Source organism: Psittacula echo, assembly GCF_963264785.1.
Source record: "Psittacula echo genome assembly, chromosome: 16".
NCBI classification, from domain to species: Eukaryota; Metazoa; Chordata; class Aves; order Psittaciformes; family Psittacidae; genus Psittacula; species Psittacula echo.
In genome coordinates, this window is record NC_137752.1 from 5,903,641 (window position 1) to 5,922,674 (window position 19,034).

General features: G+C 47.7%; 1 protein-coding gene across 1 annotated transcript; it reads right to left on the bottom strand.

The window, feature by feature from the left end:
• Positions 1 to 4,890: 4,890 nt before the first annotated feature.
• MIGA2 (mitoguardin 2) lies at positions 4,891 to 18,623 on the bottom strand. The gene is made up of 16 exons (XM_080630727.1): positions 18,552 to 18,623; positions 17,083 to 17,328; positions 16,247 to 16,457; positions 15,212 to 15,324; positions 13,022 to 13,139; positions 12,530 to 12,669; positions 10,976 to 11,093; positions 10,687 to 10,787; positions 10,095 to 10,210; positions 9,590 to 9,662; positions 8,875 to 8,961; positions 8,120 to 8,218; positions 7,774 to 7,908; positions 7,151 to 7,204; positions 6,131 to 6,247; positions 4,891 to 5,346 (listed from the first exon to the last, which is right to left on the bottom strand). Exons 2-16 carry the CDS (start codon positions 17,176 to 17,178, stop codon positions 5,146 to 5,148), a joined length of 1,779 nt encoding a protein of 592 aa, XP_080486853.1. The 5' UTR covers positions 17,179 to 17,328; positions 18,552 to 18,623; the 3' UTR covers positions 4,891 to 5,145.
• Between the last annotated feature and the right edge of the window lie 411 nt (positions 18,624 to 19,034).

A 19,034-nucleotide genomic window follows, 5' to 3' on the forward strand; every position in this document is an offset into this window, starting at 1 on the left:
ACTTTAAAGACCAAATTGAAATCAATGTGACCCCAGAGGGTAATACTTACCTGAGGAGCCCAAACCACCAGAACACAAACTGCAGCACTCCACAAGTGAGATCCAGGAGCAGCATCACACAGGAAAGGTTGCAGAAGGCAAATTCACCTTTACATGAACACATCAAATTGTTTTATAAAGTAAAAGTTACGGGTTTTCCCTGTCAGAATAATATGCAAGAGCAGCACAAGTTACGAACGTAGGCAAGGGGGTGCCTTTAATTTGTATATGTCAGGAAAGGGTTTCTATCCCCCAACACCTTCACCCAAACAGGGAGAAAACTCCTTTTCCTGCAGTTGTGAGATACCTTATTTTAGATAGCAATGATGATATGTCCCATTAATTCCAACAGGTTCTTCAAAGCTGACACATTTCTTCCCATTGCAGGAATTAAAATAGCAATAAAGTCTTATTAATTGGAGAGAAAGAGCAAATATTTACTGCAGAAGTCGAGTTCGTTGCAGAAGGCTGCTGCGAGGTAGCATGAGTGATTTGCTGCTTTCATAGTCAAGTTAAATAAATCTCCTCCTTTCCAAGCTATTGAATATAGAGTTATGCTGGCAGAGTGGATTACATTTGATCTATGTACCATGACAAGTACTGAAAATTGTGGGCTTCATTGCTGTATTCACCCACTCCTTCCTGAACAGAAGAAGAAAGTGTCAATACACAGCGCAGCCTTTGCTCTGTTCCTTCAGCATAAGAAAGCACAAAGCTGCTGTAGGAGACGGAATGAATATACAGTCTGACACCATGGAAACCGAGACAAACTCCTTTTAACTCTTCCAACCAACGTTCAGGGTGTGGCACAAGACAGAAATCTTCCTATTCATGAACGTTTTATTTGCATATATCCTAGCTCATGACAGACTTGCATTAATGCGAACCGGGGCTGGCTTGTATTAAGTGTACGGATGGAATCTTAATCACCGTGGAAGCAAGGAGCCTACCTGCTTCAGTCTGGTTTCTGCACCATTTGAAAAGGAAAGTATTTAAGTACACTACAATTGAGATGAGTTTCCTGCGTTGCTTAGCAGATGGGCACCTCTGATATCAACCCACAGGCTTTAGCTGCGTTTCTTTCACACCACTTAGGAGGCTGGTAAGAATGCTACAAGAACTTGGACAGTGTTGAAGAGATTCTGCTCCTTGCTGGGATTTCTGTTATCACTTTATCAGAGCCTGCTGGCCTGCCCACATCACACCCAAACACAACCGAACCGCCACAGAGCCAGAAACAGCTCAAGAAATGGAAGCCTAGCTTTCAACCACTGCTCAATGTGCAATGAATTGGCTTGGTGCAGCAAGAGTCCCCATGCAAACAAACCCCATAGACCAAGAAGACCTACATTTAGCACTTTGACTCCAGGAAGAGCTAACCTTGTTTCATACCATCACTAACACCAGAAATGTCACACAACTTTCACCTAAATCAGCAACCAAAGACTGAGTTTCTAGCAAGTTTCACCAGGGAATTTAGAAACAAAGGCCACAGTCATGAAGGAAAGTTTTATTTGACATGGAATGCCCACAGCCTAAGATTTAAGGTATTTAAAAAAATAGCTGCAAAGAAAAAAGAAAGAAGCAGAACAACAGATTTGTACACCTTTAGGAAATCAAGCAAAAATAGGCACGAGTTTACATTCATTAGTTTCAGATACAGCAAAGGAATGTTCTACTGAAGAGGGGTGAATAAAAACCCTGCTTTCCTACCTCCTTCTATGAGACAGCACAAGTCCTGCTCTTCAAAGCCATTTCAGTCCTGTAGATACAAGGCAGATTTTTCCTCTTATTTATTAATGTATTTGTGCTTTCTAAGGATCATAAAGACCCTCCTAGAGCCATTTGGTGCAGTCTCTACATACACGCTAAAGCACCAAGGATGTACTTTAACCACTGGTGAAGCTTGTTACAACCCCCACATAAAAAACAAAAACCATGCATATCTGCAGGTCTGTTGAAGCATCAGAAACTACTGAAGGATTTTATTTCATAGCTGCAAAGCCACTTGAAATCCCCCATCAGTGTTAAAATCATGCAAGTGTCAGCCCAGAATGATTTAACTCCTTGAGAATAAGGGTTCATTATAAACAAGGTAAATGCTTATCTCTAGAGATTCTACCTGAATGCCTATCTCATCTGCTACTAATACTGAAGAATTGCCTTTGCTAAACAGAATATGCTGGGGAGAGGAGGATTTCCTTGTGATCTCTTACAAAGGCAGAGGGCAGGAGGTCATCACCTTTTACTATACCCTGCAAACCTGAGTATGTGCTTGCCATTTGGGCCAAGCGCTGCTCTTGCTGGGATCAGTGGAAGCAGCCCAAGTCTCTGCTCAGGGTTGCATCCAAAGGAGCTGAAGGCAGCAGGTCACTGATCACCACCCCTCAGGTCAGGGAGAGCCTCTTCCATAGGAACAGCTCCTCTGACCCCACGGATCTCAACAGTATCCTTCAGGAGGCTGCAAACACCTTTCCTCTCAGGCTACACAGGGATTAGGGAGAGAGAAAGAGCAGCAATGAAATAGCAGGGACAGGGCAGGGCGTGCAGAGTTTAACATCCTCCCCTGTAAAGAGAAAATCAGTTTGTCTCTGCAGACATACACTCAAGAAACTGCAGAGGTTCTCAGGGAAGACTCCTCTTTACCTTTGCTGGGAGGGCAGTGTACCCTATTTGCAATAAGAGCTAAGGAAAAGCATAAAGCTGTAAAAAAACCCTGTCTTTCTTCCATTTAATTGAGTGGGAATTTACAATTTCTTAGCTTAAAAAGCCGCAGTGCAAGTTAGTGTTGCTTCATGGGACTCTGTTTCACTGTCCTCTTCCCACCACAATGTGAAAAGACCAAAGTCCGCAGCCAGTGTTGTTCTCTGCACACAGCACAGGCATGCCGCCTCATACACTGAGGCCAAAAGACACTCAAAGTAGCAAATAAATACACATAAAACAACTCTAAAAATGAGAAATTAACAGCATTGATTCTTTAGAATTACAATCCGTATTATTACATTAATCTTCACATTTTAACATCTTTTTAACCATTATACAAAGCTGCTGAAGTTACTCATTCTTCTAAATCAGCCACATAAGAGCACAAAGTCCTATAAACTTCCCCCCCCAAAGTAACTTGCTTTCAGAATAAAACACTTTTTTGAATCACATTTACACAGAGCAGGTGTGTCATGCTAATACAACATCCACTGTTCCTTCTCTCACATCATGCTGCCAGTAGCAAAACACCTCAGATTCCTTTCCTAGATTCAATTGCTGCCTCTTAAATCCTGCTTATTTCATGCAGCCTCACTTGGGTCAGCTGTTCCTCACCTCTGCCTCAGCACTGTCTTGTTTACAGGATTGATGTGGTCTTCAGGATAAGCCACATCAGTCTGGTGTGCTTATAAAGCAACAGATGTTACGTGCTCTACACTTACCCTCTTGCAAGCATCTCAGGAGCATTTATCTACTCTTTTGACATCCTCCTGTTTACTTTTTCCCTGCTTACTTCCTGCTTTTACCAGCAGGATCCACATTAGATATCCTAGGAGGAAGAAAGAAGACATTTGTGTTCTCCAAGCCCATGCACTGACTTGATACTCACATGGAATCACCAAATTCTTACATTTTTTTGTCCCCCTTACAAAGACATGGCTAGATAAGACTTAACCTTTTACCTAGAACAGACAGAAGGGATAACTAATCAGTCTCGAGAAAAAACACTGAAGCCCATGTTTTTGTGAAAGTCCTCATTTTCTTCTCCCCAGACCTCCTTGTTCTGAGGCTGGGACTTGGAGCTGTTTGTGGATTAAACCACAGGCTGGACCTTCGACTTTCATCCACAGTACTGCATTCAGAGAGGACTCAGTAAATCACCACAAACCTCATACAAGCCAGGACCCCTCAAGGCCAGCACGCAACACTGGTGCTATCCTATGCTAGCATCCAACTCAGCACATGTCCCAGAGCAGCAAGATTTCAGGTGCTGGCTATGCAGTCAGGATCACATTGTTTGAGAAGAGCCTGTCCCAGCATTACAAGGGCACACATACGCATGCATTTGATCTATACCCGAAATCATGCTATGTTTCTTAGGACTGACAGGCTATCATGAGTCATTTCCTCTCCACCAGCTTGATCCCAGCTCTCCAGCTGTCTGCACATATAACCCCTTTCGTACATCACGTCCACCATCTGCACCTCTCACTACATTGTGCGTGAAGGAATAAGCAGCACAGTACATCGGTTCCCTCTGCTTGTGTACACCCCACACCTCCTACCTAGCAAAACCTGCTAATGGCTCATTCTGAAACACAGCAAGGCACTTTGATGGACATTAAAGACTTCATGCATGCACAGGCAGGATGCAAATCCACCCCTTCCTCACAATATCTTGCCTTAGGGGCAAACATAGACCTCAGCAATCTCCTAAGCGAGGATGACCATGGCACAGAGCCTGTCATCTGGCCTGCAAACAGCAGCAACATCGAGGGAACAGACCAACTTCCTTTAGAGCTTCAGACTGGTTACAGAAGTCTGCATTTAACTTCAGTGCTTTACAGAAGTATTTCTTCCTCCTTGGGAAAGAAACCTTTGCTAGTCACATTGCATGTATTAAAACACCTAAAGGTAAAAATCAGCAGTAATGCCTGTAGCAACACAGCAGAGAAGAACAATAATTAAAACCCCAAAGCAAACAAAGCCTCTTTGAGAAGCTAATGGTCAAGTGCAGAATTTACCAATGATGTTCCTGCTCCCACACACAACCGTAAACATCAGTGATTACCTCCCAGAGAACACACAGGTGAATGGGTGGGTGTATGTTGTTCCTAGCCAAGGGGATTGTGCAAAAATCTGGGCCCAGGCAGTTCCTGGTTCATATGACACATTAAAAACAACAAGAACAGAAAGGTGGAACAAACAAGAAATTCAAACCATAGCTGGCAAGTGGTCCTGGATCCATTCCAGCAAACACTACCGGCTACACAAAGCAGAAGGTCCCACCAGCTTGCTGTGTGTCAAGTCTCGCTGCCACCACAGCACATTGCAGGTGGTTTTATCCATCTCTGGAAGGAGAAAGGTCCTTGTACAAAACTGTTTTCCTCCACTGACAGATCAGATGAGCTCCTTCAGCGGCTCATTTTCACCAGGAAGCATGCCGTTCATCTCCAGGGAAGTCTCAGTGCCCAGATATCCCAAGAGGATCTCACTGCGCCGCCGCGAGAGCTGCAGAATGTCTTCTGCCAGTGACTGCACTGTTGTGTATCTCACGTTGTCCAAATCAAACATGTCCTTTAAGTATTGTACTATCTGGTGCTGCAAAGGGAAAGGAAGGTTTACAGTAAGGACATCTCCCCCCACCTGCCAACACAAACTCTGGGGCACCCAACATAAGAAGGGCATGGACCTGTTATACCAAGTCCAGAGGAGGCCATGAAGATGCTCAGAGATCTGCAGCACCTCTCCTATAGAGAATAGGCTGAGAGAGGTGGGGTTGTTCAGCCTGGAGAAGAGGAGGCTCGGGGAGACCTTAAAGCAGCCTTCCAATACCTAAACACTGCCTACAAGAAATCTGGAGAGGAACTTTTGAGAGTTTTGAAGGGGTAGGACAAGGGGGAATGGCTTTAAGACGAAAGAAAGGAGCTTTATATTAGGTATTAGGCAGAAGCTCTTCCCTGTGAGGGTGCTGAGGCGCTGGCACAGGGTGCCCAGAGAAGCTGTGGCTGCCCCATCCCTGGCAGTGTTTAAGGCCAGGTTGGATGGGGCTTGAAGCAACCTGGTCTAGTGGAAGGTGTCCCTGCCTGTGGCAGGGGGTTGGAACTGGATCGGCTTTAAAGGTCTTTTCCAACTAAAACCCATCTGTGATTCTATAATCTCATCACACATTTTTGATATCAGCTACGGTAAATTGTGTTGTGGGATTCTTACCAATCCAAATTCAGCGACCTGCATCTCAAAAAAAGTGATTTCTAGAAGGCTTTTGTACAGAGCCAAGTTTCTCTAATGCCAAATCAGTCTCCAAAAGCACACATCTGCAGCTTTAAGACAGGAGACAGCAGGAGTCCCACAACAAAATTAGGTGCAAAAAAAGCCACCTTACCTTGAAGAAACTGCAGACTTCACATAGCTGCTGCTTGGGCCCCAGAAAACCAAAGGCTAGAACAGGACTGACATGCTCCGATACGGAGTAGAAATGAGAGATAAAACCATCTGGTACCTGTCACAAGAAAAGGAAGAATTCTTCATGCTCAGAATTAGCAGCTTATTCCATATCAGCTACCAAATTCCCTGCCAAAAAGCACCATGCTGCAATAACTGAAGTTAAGAGCTACTTAAGAACATCTCTTCCTGCAGGATTACATTTATCTTTCAGATCCCTTGAACGATGACTAGAGCTTTCTGTCTTCATGTTGCTAAACTACTATTACAGGAGGAAAATAAACAGAAGAAAATCTGAACCAAGCCAGGAAAGGGCATGCAAATATCCGAGACAGAGCTACTGCATGGCAGCAACAATACAACTCTCAATGCTCTCATTTCAGTTTGTACCATCTCATCAGGCAAACCTCCTTGTACCAGCTGGCTGTGGGATAGGAGCTGGAAACTTGCCAGAGGCCACAGACCCTGTGGCAGAACTGAGGTTGTGAAGTTACAGCTTCCTGTTCCACAGGTCCATGAACTCATCTGCTGTGAAACTTCAGAAAGCCACAGATTTAAGGGAAATACATGGAGTATATCCAGTATATCAGCAATCAGTGCTGAGAAGCAGAGAAGCGCAGGAGTCATTCATTCCAGCACAGAAACTACAATTCAGTAGCAGCCCCTTGTTGCTTGGAGCCTGTGACCATTCCTATGGTATTGTGAGCAGGGAGAGGGAATACCAGACAGGAGATGTTGTCTTTTGAATCTTCACATTAAGAAAAAGGGAGAATAAACTCCGGCTGATTCAGTAAAATACTGGCATGGCAATACTGGAGCAACGACAGCAGGACCCCAGCGCTCTAAAGCATCACAAAGAATGGGATTCAGTCTTTCACCACTTCAGTTTTGTATTTTATCAAGAGTTGGGTGTTTTCAGCTTCAAATACATTAGATTTTTTTCCCTTTTAGTTTTACATACCATCAGAAGCCTCCTTTTTGCTTTCAGAACTGACCAGCAGGCAGTTGCTAGAGCCTATGATTAACAGAGAGAGACCATCTCAACCAAACAGATTTAACCACTCCAGATCCCTTCCAGAAAAGCCAAAGTATGACCTGATCTGGTTACCAAACCCCCCAGCATGCAGACTGGAAGCAGGCAGCTGTTGAAAGGTGCCTCCCAACCACTCTATGAAACTAATCAGTCTTAAATACCCAGCTAGAGGCCTAGTGGAAAGCACTGCCACTGGAGCCACAGGATCTGCTGAGGTACCACCAGAATGAACGGCCAAGTGCACAAAACCACGCATGTTTTTCCCTACATTCTGATCTTCTCATTTTCATTCATGAAAACACGCATTGTCATCATTTAGCATCGCTGATAAGGGCGATTAGAGAAGTAAATCTACTGGAGCTTTCAAAATAGGGAAAGCTTTCCTGTAAACAGTTTACATGTACCAGAAGATCGTTGTTTAGAGCTTCAGGAAAGCCTGGTATTTCTAAAGAGAGAATCCCGCTCAGCCAGGACAGCTGAGGTTCTACTCTTTCCCAACCTTGGCCCTGTAATCTCACACTCAGCACAAGTTTAACTCCCCGTTTACTCACTGTCTCCTTGAAGCTGTCGGAGAGCCAGCGGTTGCGCAGCACAGCCAGCACGGAGGAGGGGGGGTTCTCCAGATCCTCAAAAGCATCCATGAGGATGAAGTCCAGCACAATATCAAAGAAACTCATGCACACCACCTGTCAGAGAGCAGAACGGTCCATAAAGGGAACAGGGTTAAAGAAAAGAGATGGACTTTACTCTTTTGGTTTGAAGTAACAAAATGCAATGAGCCACAGTACATAGCGTAATAGTATTTCAGCAGCGGTTCTTTCACTCCTGGGCTGCTTCTACATATCCATTATCTCCCAACTGCTCTGCAAGTTTGTACAGATAATGTCTTTTACCAACCCCTCTTCCCTCCAGCTCCAGCTGAGTGGTCGGCCACGTCTCTTGCTTCAGTGCATAATGCAGCATCTCCTCATAGCTTTCCAGAAAACCTTTGGGATTCTGGGAGAGCAGAGAAAACAAAACACTTTAGAAGGTACAACAGCTACATAGACACCAGAGTTTGTCTACTCTGAGCTTACATCAACATAAATGCACGTGACTTCATAAAGCTTTTAGCCAAAACACTCTTCATGCAGAAAGAGATCATTTATTTCTAGGAGGTGTGGATGGCCCCAGGCTCAGCTGTGGCTCAAAGTACCTACACACCTACATTGTTCCACTTTCTAGTAGCTAAAGACCTGTCACCTATATGCAAAGTGAGCCACTAAGGGACTAAGGTCGTGCAAGCAACAATCTCTCTGTTCAGGGGGTGACCAAGTGACTAAGCCAGCAATCTGAGAACTGCTACATCACTGATGCAAAGGTTTCATTATCTCATCCCTTTCCAATATGGCTTGAGATGATGCCATTGCTGATACACACATCGTACCCTCTCCAGTGAGGCACAGCATCAAATTCTGGATAGGAGATGCACAGAACAGCTCTTTCCAGAGAATTTGGTTAAACAAGATTAAAAGCACAGGTATTTATCACTAGTCCCCATCATACAGATTGAAGTTTTCTTCTTCCAACACACTGTTCAAACTCTGGTTGGGATGGAGAAACAAGTGCCTCTGTGCTCATGACACAGCTTAGTTGTTATACAAACTTCTTACCTTCTCGGCTTTTGTCATCAGTCCTAGCACCATTTGTTTCCCAACCTCCCCAAAAAACAATTGATTGCTTTCATCCTCCAGTAGCTCCTGCAAAGGGAACATAAGTCGTCTCCTGTGAGCACATACACCTACAGGAATTCTGAGCTGGGATCAAAAAAGGACATGACAGGAAGTAGCAAATGCTGTTGACAGCGTACCATTAACCTTTAATACGCTGGAGTGTAGAAAACAAAACTGCTGTCTCCAGGAATTGAGTTAAAAATCAGGCTGAAAGACTGGAGGAGACAAAAAGGGAGGCATATCAGCCACAGCCTGGCTGTGGGGCCAGGGTGCAAAAGCTGCTCTTCAGGCTCTAGGCATACACTGCCAGGAAAAGGATTGTGGTAAGGAGAAAGAAACCATCCTCCTCCACCTCAGAGGTTTGACTGCAGCCCAGTGAAAAGCTCTTCAGTAGAGCACCAGCTTCTGGGCAGCTCTGAAATTCCCAAATCTTTGATTCCCAGAACTAAATCAGCATCAGCAGCCACATAACCACCGCTCTCCAGATCAAACCGCTCAGGATGGGATTGCTTAATTCCCTTGCAGAATTAAGCAAGGGAACCTTAGGTTGCTGCTTCGATTTGCTTTAGAGAGGCAAAGCCTTCACACCCCTGTGCTGGTGGAGGAGAACACACTGCTGACAGCAGCATGCTGCAGGAACCCAGGAGCCACTCACCTGGAAGGCCTGCCTGACGCAGTGCAGCTTTGCCAGGAAATCCTGGTCACTGTAGCAGCCAAGGAGCTCTGTCCTAGAGGAAAAGCGGAAGGACTGCATAAATTCCAGCTCTCCTGATGGTTGTGTTCATACCAAGTACAGTCCCCAAAACAAAAAGTAAACTCCCAGTCTGTGCCTAACAGAAAGTAACAACATTCCCTTTGTACAGCTCCCTGGGGGACCAGAGCACCTCTGCAAAGGCTGTTACAGCACAGGACTCTGCCTACCAGCCTCCCACAACAGTCCCATCTCCCATTACTAATTTCCTGGGACAATTACCCTTTCTTAACCTGTGTCCTAAAATCTGGGGCTACTTTCCTAGGAAGTCTGAATGAGCAGGAAGGATGCTCAGAGTTTCTGACCACACAGGGTTATTCTGGTTAAAGGGCTGCTCAGAGGCAAATGATGTATTCACACTACTCAAAGGAGCCTCGACATAAACACCCACAACTCCAGCTGTGTTCACCTCAATGTCCGGCACGCAACTTTCCCTTCTTTCACTAACTGCAAAGCTTCTTCATATGCTGCTACTGGCTTAGAGAGGTGGAATGGCATTTCCTCAAAGTGGAGAGAGTCAAAGAGCTGTAGAGGTGGCAAGAGACACGGGAAGAACAAAATGATCTCATTAATATTTGCACATACTCAGAGACCGCACACAGGCACGATGTGCCTTCCTCAGCCAGCAAGCTTGAATCAGTGCCAATTATTCCATGCAAAGATACTTCTTTTCCCACCAGTTTCAAAGCTGTCCCAGCTCTGACAGCTCAATATCCCCTAAAATTTACATAACCATGCCACATTACATTACATTTGCAGTACTTCCCTGACTGTTATGGCAGGTTTTCTGCAGTAGATAGGAAGATGACATGGAAATGCCAATTGGAAAGGGCTGCACCATGCCCCTAATTAAAAAAGGCTTTTCCTAACATCCATCAAGAACCTCCCAGCTTGGGGCTGTTGCTCCATGTTTTATCATTTTCCTCTACCAATATGTGTTTGGCTCCTTCACGGCTCGCCTCCAAGTAGCTGGACTGTGACACAGCTGAAACTTAAGTCACCTCTGCTGCAGAGAAGAAGGAGTCCTCCGAGGTTGAGCTGTCTTCATCATCCGTCCGCAGCCGCAGTGACCCATCCGTCAGTGGAAGCATTAAAGTCTTCTCTGGAGAAAAGGCAGAAGCTGCATGTGTTGGAGGTTATGAATTATCATTCCTTTTAGCTCCTGTGCTGTCCCCTCTCCCCCACCCCACAAACAGCCCTTTGCCTAGCTTACATTGCCTAGCTTACAGAAAAGCCATACATCCGGATGGAAACTGGCCCTTCCATGCATTTCCAACCCAGCTCCCATACCCAGGTCCAGCAGCATGCTGTCTGATGGAAGCGAAGACCCAAACTCTTCCTGGAGGTGGTAGGCTCGGTGCAAGAGGGACTCCAGCTTCTCGGCAAACTCCCTTTTCTGAGACTCCTCCTTGAATACACATAAAAGCTACCCTTAGTTAGCCAGGGCAGAGATGGACAGACAGCACAGACATGGGCAGAAGTTTTCAGGGAAATGGGATTTGCAGTTTGCAGATTAAATGATTGAAAAACAAAGAAAGAAACAAGAGAGAGGACTCCTTAATCCTACAGTGCAGCTAATAATGCAAGCAGAGGGAAGTTTCTACACAGCCTATTCAAGCCATCTGGCTTTTTAGCTTTGCAATTCTATTTTCCTGTTAAAAGGAAGAAAGAACTTAAGCACTTTAACCTGCCATCCAGAATAACAGGTATTTTAACAAGTTATGTATCACTGAGCTCTCACGACTTGTGATTTTAGCCTAATTTCAAGAGGGAATTGTGCCAGAAAAGCTGTGTCGAATACAAGAGAGGATCCAGGACTGCATAACTGACTAAGAGTCCTTGGATTAAGATGTTGGGCATAAGCAAACTTGGCTGTAAGCAGCACAGGAGGATAAAGAAGAAAAAGGAGAAAAGTAAGACTTGCCTTCATGGCCCTCTGTCTGCATGAATATCGCACCCAGATGACAGAAGCATTAACAAGAAGCATGAAATCTATTTTGATAGTGAACCAACTAATTTTAAGTCAGCTTTAGAAATACTATATAGGACTCTTCAAAGAGAGACAACAACAAGAGAATCCAGATTTTACTTTGACAGATATTAGCCAGCACAAAAGGCAAATATCTCATGTGCTTCCTACACCAGGAACTCTTTTTGCCAGAGAGAACTCTTGGAGAGCTGGGAGTTTAACTCCTTTCACAGTCCTGAGCTACAGCTGCTCTTTTTCGCTTCATGGTTGTCACTAGGCTGTTCTAGTTTGGATCTCCTTTTATCAGAGGTCTTCCTTGCACAGTCCTGAAGGTGCTGTCCTAAATACTGGGGTTTGTAGCTGTAGCTGAACAAGTTACACATCTCCCTACCCCTCCTGCTTACCTAACTCCTTCTGAGTTCCCACTCTGCCTTACCCATGCAGCCAGCTGGCCTCATATTCTCCACCCCACTCCCTAGGAAGTGATAGCTACCATCATGATCTCCACTTTCAAATGCATTCAAAAGTTGCAGACACAACACTGTCACACAAAAGCTATTTCCTCTGTATTGCTACAGCCTTTTCCTACCGCAGTCTCTGCTGCTGGAGGACTTGCCTGACAGTGACTGACACCATGCTGCAGGGTGGGTAGAAAAGCTGGGGAATGAGGGGGCGAGACTTATTAAAAAGAAAAAGACATTAAAAACACCCACTCCCATTGCATAAAGAAGCTGCAGCTACAGACAGGTCTTAAACAGAGTCTGGCCCAACTTTGCCCTTAATTTGTTCTTCTTTAACCTCCTACTAAATTACTACTTCCAGCACAGAGGCTGCCATTCAGCATGTTCCCCAGCAAGGGAAAAGTGGGGACTTACCTCTGAGATGTTCTCAGATATGCTCTCTTGCTGTTTCTTGCTGTCCCAGGGCACGGGGGTGCTGGTACTAACACTGTCCCTCTGCCTGATGGTCAGTGCCTGCTCCCACTTCTGGAGGGCCTCCTCAAACAGCTCCATGCCTGGTAATGCAACCAAATACAAGCTGTATGAGCCTCAGGCCACTTGAGGCCAAAGCGATACAGCATGAGTGTTTGCTCATCCAGACAATACAGTGAAGAGGGAAGTTCTCCCCAGCTGATAAGAAAGAATAAATGTATTTTATTTCTTTCCCTTTTAACTGCTAATGCAAATCAAACTGTATTTAAGAACATCCCCAAACTGGTTAAAACATCAGCCATGTTACTTTTAAAGTACTGGTCTCTGCACAACGTGATCGTGTTGCTCAAGAACAGTATTTTGGAAGTAACACTCTTTTTGAATGACAGTGATAAACATCCCCCCCAGGGCAATGCTACCCTTGTGCCTCTTTACCTTGAATGTAGAGGCTTTCTGCACTGGAATCACCAATGGCTCCAGCATCTCCCATTGCCTGGGCCTCCCATATCCCCGCTGATGCTGGTATTGGACTTGAGGAATTGACTGCTACCATCTGCAGGAAGGGAGCAGAGAGCAGTGAACACCTTTTGAATTCTCTCCAGGGGTAGCAATGTTCAGACCACACAAACATCACCACCAGTTAGTCATTCCCTTCCCCTGAGTTTGTCTTTGTGCTCCCCTGTACCAGTTCTCCCTGCCCTGGGAAGGGAAAGGTATCAAGGGTTACCAGCCCCTTCCCACTTGGGTTCACACTACGCTGTCAGCTCTGACAGCCCCACCATGCTGAGAGTGGAGGCAAGGTGAGAAGTTCTCCCCTTTTCCACCCAGCACCACAGGAGGGTCTTGGGAAGCACAGAAAGTTGTGTGGGAATTACCTTCCCAAGCAATTTACGCTGAAGCTTTGTTAGGAAACCAGGTACAATGGGGAGCACTAGCAGGAGAGTACTGATGGAGGTGACAGCCCGAGAAAGCTCCAAAGAAGTCACTACAAAGGCACAAGGATTTTGACAGAAAGTTCATGGCAGCTCCAGGTATCCATACACAAAACACTGGAAGCGGGAGGGAAGCAGCCACAGTCCAAACAATGGAACAGGTTATCAGCAGGAATACAGCCGAGGACTTTGGCCAGGGGGATCCTCACTCTTCTCTTTGTAACCAAAGCTTGTCCTGGGACAGCTGAGCACTAAGAGCTATACAGCAAGTTGTCACCTTTCTCCAATTTCATACTAGCTCCTAAATGTCTTTTAAAGTCCCACCCAATAAAGTGCTGGGTTCAGACACCGTCAATGACCACTGTTTCATATGGCTCAGAAAAAGGTGTCCAAATGTGTAATGTAGAAAAAACCCTACAATAATAATCTGACTAATGCCTTCTTGCCCTGCCTCTGCTGGTAAATCACCTCGAGATCCAGAACTGCAAATCACCAGTTCACTGCCACTGACTTACTTATCAGATGGCAAAGAAGAACCCCAGGAAGCAGACGAGAGAAGAGGCAGAAACTGCAGCTGTGCGAAGGATGAGCTGTTTCTCCATCAACTAACATGAAAGCAATGAGTACAGTGTCACAGACACTCAGCTCCCACACCACAACGGGGATATGGGAACAGATCCCTCTCTGTGTGGATATCCCCACCCATGCACCAGCAGTGAAAAAGGCATTTAGATAGCTTTTTATCTAAAGAGAAACTGACTTCAAGGATACAAAACATGGACGGCATCAGTGGGAAGGGAGAAGCTGCAGGGGAATTAAATGGATGTGAGAGTCCCCAAAGGGAGACGGAGGCCAGAGCTGGACCCAGCTTTGTGCTTACTGACACGTCCCATCCTGTCCCAGTTATTCCATGAGATTCCAATGAACACTCATGGCTGGGCCGATACTGCCGCCTGCTGGACACACTGTGACCAGCACAGAGTTTTGGCAGCTTTCTGCTGCTTTAACTGTCGAGAACAAGCTAAAACCCAGCAATGCTTGGGAGTGCCGGTGGCCAGAGCTCCCTTCGAGGGGGTGATTTTCCCCTCTCCTTGCCCCAGCATCGCTGGCCAGCCACCGAGCCCAGGCAGGTGATGCCAAGGGGGTGGTTTGCAATAAAATCACAGGGCACGAAGCTGCACAGGCTCACTTGGGCTCCCTGATGCTCCAACAGCAGCACACAAGGCTTCGGGCAACGGAGATGTGAAACAGGTCTTGAAGCCACAAATGGTCCCCAGCAGTTCTGTGTCTGATCTCACAAGAGGCGGGTATAAGCAGTGATACCTTCTCCTGCCTGGTTATGCCTGAATTACCTGTATTTATAGGCTGCTTTTGGCTTTGGAGGAGGTAGAATGACTGGGCTGTGCTCTCAACCTGCACTGTTTCCTGAACAGAGCTATCAGATTTTGGTAGTTACCTTGGTTTTAACAACCAAGCAACCTGTGAGCAGCCTCAGCACAGGAGGGGAAAATGCTGTTCTGACTTCATGCAGGCAACTTCAGACAATCACTGCAAGGTTAATATCAGAACTCACCCTACAATTAGGCTGTAACCTGTCCTGCTCCAAGAGCCTTGGCATTATCCATAGGCCAGCACAAGCCCAAGGACTTGGTGCCCTTGTTACAGGTAGGTGAACTCACATCTCCCATCTTACCGAGGTGAGGCTGTGGGAAGAACTGGAATGTTTGCTGGGCTCAATGGAGGAAATCCCGCTGAGCGTGTCATTGCTCTTGCTGCCAGGACTGTGCACTCTCTTGCTGGAGTATCCTGCAAGGAAAGGTCACATAAAACCAGGATTTTTAGGCTCAATTCACTGCAGCTGTGAACAGGGAGGGGAACGTTGCCCTGGGAAGTGTGATTGTGAATGGGCAAAGCAGCATCCAATACCTAGAAATAAGTCACGGATCTCCTGCATGCTCTGTTTTGCCCTGAGACACTAATAAAGCTGGTATCAGTGGGGATCCGAGGCCAAGGAATTAATGTTTATTCACCACTCATGGACAGCAGGAGGCAAGTGGGAAGCATCAAGAAGGAACTCCTCCAGCTTCCCTCAGGCCAGGCAGAGCACAGATGGGCCTCCTTTGGTTATTATTAAAACTGTTAAGAGATCTTCATGTTTCACAAACCAAACACTTAATCCCTCAAGTGCTTTGCTGAGGACTTGGGTCAGTCTTACCCCCAAAATCAATACAATCAGGTGCAGGAGCTGCCTCAGAGCTGAATGAATACTCACAACTCCCCAGCCTGCTCCAGGCCAACTTCCCCTCTACCATCCCAACCTCACCAGCATCGCTGCACGAGGGACCCCTGGGTCAGGCCTCACATCGGCATCACCAAGATCAATACACAACCAGGTCGCTGTGTGCCTGGGCTGTTACTGTCAGGGACACAAGGCATAACAGGTCCATGGTCTTCCCGTAGGAAAGGGGATGGAAACTGCAAACCTTGGTGAAAACCTCAGTGCCACTTTTGTCTTGCTTCTTTCAAAGCAAGGGCTTCCAGCTCAGGGTCTCTCCCTTTCCTGCACTAACCCTGTGTTCATGGCACTGTGCTTCAGGCTTCCAATTCCATTCTGTATTGATGGACTACACAAATGGCTTCACTTTCCTCTCCCCCATCGCTCCCTGTGCACCCTCTTTGCTTCCTCACAAAAGGCTTTTGGGGGTATTTCCCTTTTTGCAGGGCCAACCTTTCTTCACAGAGGAGACCCTTCTGGTTGGCAAGATGGGCACTGTGATCCCGCCAGGCTTAAAGCCACACTTCTCTGGAGCAATCTGCTTCTTTCGACGCCGACGCCGCTTCAGCTGATGAGCTGCAAGAGCCAACGCCACTGTCCCGAGAGCTGTAGCAAACAGCACCTTACGCAGGCCTGGAGAGAGCCGCAGCTGAGAGAAGACAGACTTTAAACACAAAAGATATGAAAGAGCAACAATGAAAAACCAATTCCATCACCCTTGGTTTATTTTTAAAGCAGTTTTATACATAAGCACCTTTGGCATTCCCCCTCCCACCCGCAAAACACAGCCCCTGCTACACAACTAAGACTTAGCAGCGGAGAAACTGTGGAGCATCACTTTGACAGAGCCTGGAGAACTTGGTCTCAATCTTCACTACCAAAACACACTGCATATTTGCACACAGCCTGCAAGAGATGCAGTCCAGGCTACCCAAATTCAGCTCTGAAACCCTGGTATGTAGCTCAGCTTTATTGCTCCAAGTGTTGCGTTACTACAAGTGGGAAATACATTACCCTTCTTTAAAACAGAAGTCTTTTTCCAGCGCCTTTGATGAAGAGAAGGGTTGAATCCATGCATTCTCCCAGGGAGGGAAGGGGGAAACCCTTTTATGCCCTCTCCAAGCCCACCACCAGCAGATCTCCCACCACCCCAAACTCTCCATGCAATTCTTACCAACCCTCAAACCACCCAGGTCCCCCAGCATCACCCTGTCATGCCTCTGTCCCTTACAACTATCACAAAGAAAACCCAAGGAATGAGACAGAAAAACCTTTCCCACTTATTGTACCTGCCCAAATGTGGTGTAAACAAACACAGGGATCTCTGCCACAGTCATGGCCAAGGCCTGGATGATGGACATTCCCTCTGTCCTTCTAAATGCCATGCCTGCACAAGGATGCTGGCACCTCCAGGAGCCAGCAAGGGGAAGGGTACTTGTTGTGGATGCTGCGTGAGCTGCTCACAACGAAATCCAACTTTCCTCTGACACCTGGCTCAGAGTCCTGGGTTCAGCCTTCATCCAGCAATGCTCCTCCTGCAGGAAGAGGGGAAAATCAGGTGAGTGAAGGGAACACACAGCCTGCACCTCCTTGTACTGTAATTCACAAACCACACACCACATTGGAACAGCAGTGCCACTAAAGCCAAGCACATCCAAAGCATCTTCTCACCACCAGCAGCAGCAATTGCTTTGCTCGTCCTATGAACCATGGGGGCAGGTCCCTACACTGCTCTATAGCAGCAGCAGCCTTGGACTTGATATCTGCCAGAGGCTTCTACATGCACCAGAACTGGTAGCGTGTGGTTGGAGGGATTTTATTCGCAGCACCATTATTAAATAAATTACAAATAACCACGGGTCTGTTTTCATCATCAAAAACCTGCTTTTGTAGTTTTCCGTGCATTGCAGCCTCACTCAAGAGCCAGCACCAAAGGTGCAAACACCCCAGAGGTTTCAACACCGAGTTTACTCAGTGTAGCTGGGGAAGAGGCACATGCTTCACATTAAGGACAGAACTACAGAAACTGAAACCAGAAGGCTCATCTTTTAAACACCACGATGTTACAAACCCTTTGGCCACACTGCTCTTACTTTATGTGCAGCCACACCGGGCTCTGGTGTTCCCCTGCACCCACAGGCTAAACCCACCCGTGGTGTCCCAGCTGCATAAGGACCCCCTGCTCCTGCCTGCCCCCACGGTGACACCCACCTCACTGCCCGCAGGCAGGTAACCCATCTGGGACACGTTAGGAAATGGTCTCAAGGTGGCAGGAGCCGCAGGGCCCACACATGAGTGATGCGTTCTCCTCACAAGGTTAAACGCAACGCTTTGGCCAGCGCAGAAATGCAGGCAGCGAGGTGCAGGCGGTTCGGGTACAGGAACACCCGGGGGGGGGGGGGGTGCTACCCCTGGCTGGGGAGCACACGCTGCAAGGACGCGAGGAAACGCCTGTGCCTGAGGCACCTCTGGCAGCCCTCCGCACCGGGGGCTCTCATGCCGAGGCACTGTGGGAGCGTTGAACCCACCGGCGAGGCAAGCCGGGCCACGCGAACGGGAGTCCCCAGGCCCTTCGCACCCCCGGAGCGTCCCGCACATGTGCAGCCCGCGGGTTCCCGTACCCTCTGCACCTCAGTGCGACCCCAGGCCTGACTTCCACTCCAGGGGTCCCCGTCTCCGCTTCTCCCCCACCCCCGCTTCCTCAGCGATGGTGCGGCCCTATGGGTCCCAGCGAGCGAGCGCGGCCGGCACCACTCACCGTGGCGGGGGGGAGAGGCGCGCGGCCCCGCTCGGCGCCGTCTCCCCGCGCTGCGCGCCATGACCGCGGAAGGGCAGCGTCTCCTTCCCCCGCGCCGCAGCCTACCCTGGGAGGGGGCAGCACCTCCCACCGGCACCCCTCCAGCCAATAAGAGCGGCGAGCTGCCAGCTGACTCACCAATCAGAACGCATCCCCGAAACCAGCTCGAGGATGGGCGCCGCTGAGTAGAGAGGGGAAGGGGCGTGGAGGCGGAGCCAGCGCCCATTGGTCAGAGGATGACAGCACCCCCACCGCCTCGGCTCGGCTTAAAGGGGCCTCGGCCCCAGCTCGCTCCCCCGCCCGCTGAGGCGCTCCCCAGGGAAGCCGGACACCGGCGAGACCGCTTCGGTTCGCCTCTCCCGTCCCGCTGCAGTGCGGCCCGCCCGCCCGGCTGGATCAGAGCCGGGAGACCGCTCCGGTGACACGCAGCCCTTTTAAGAGTCC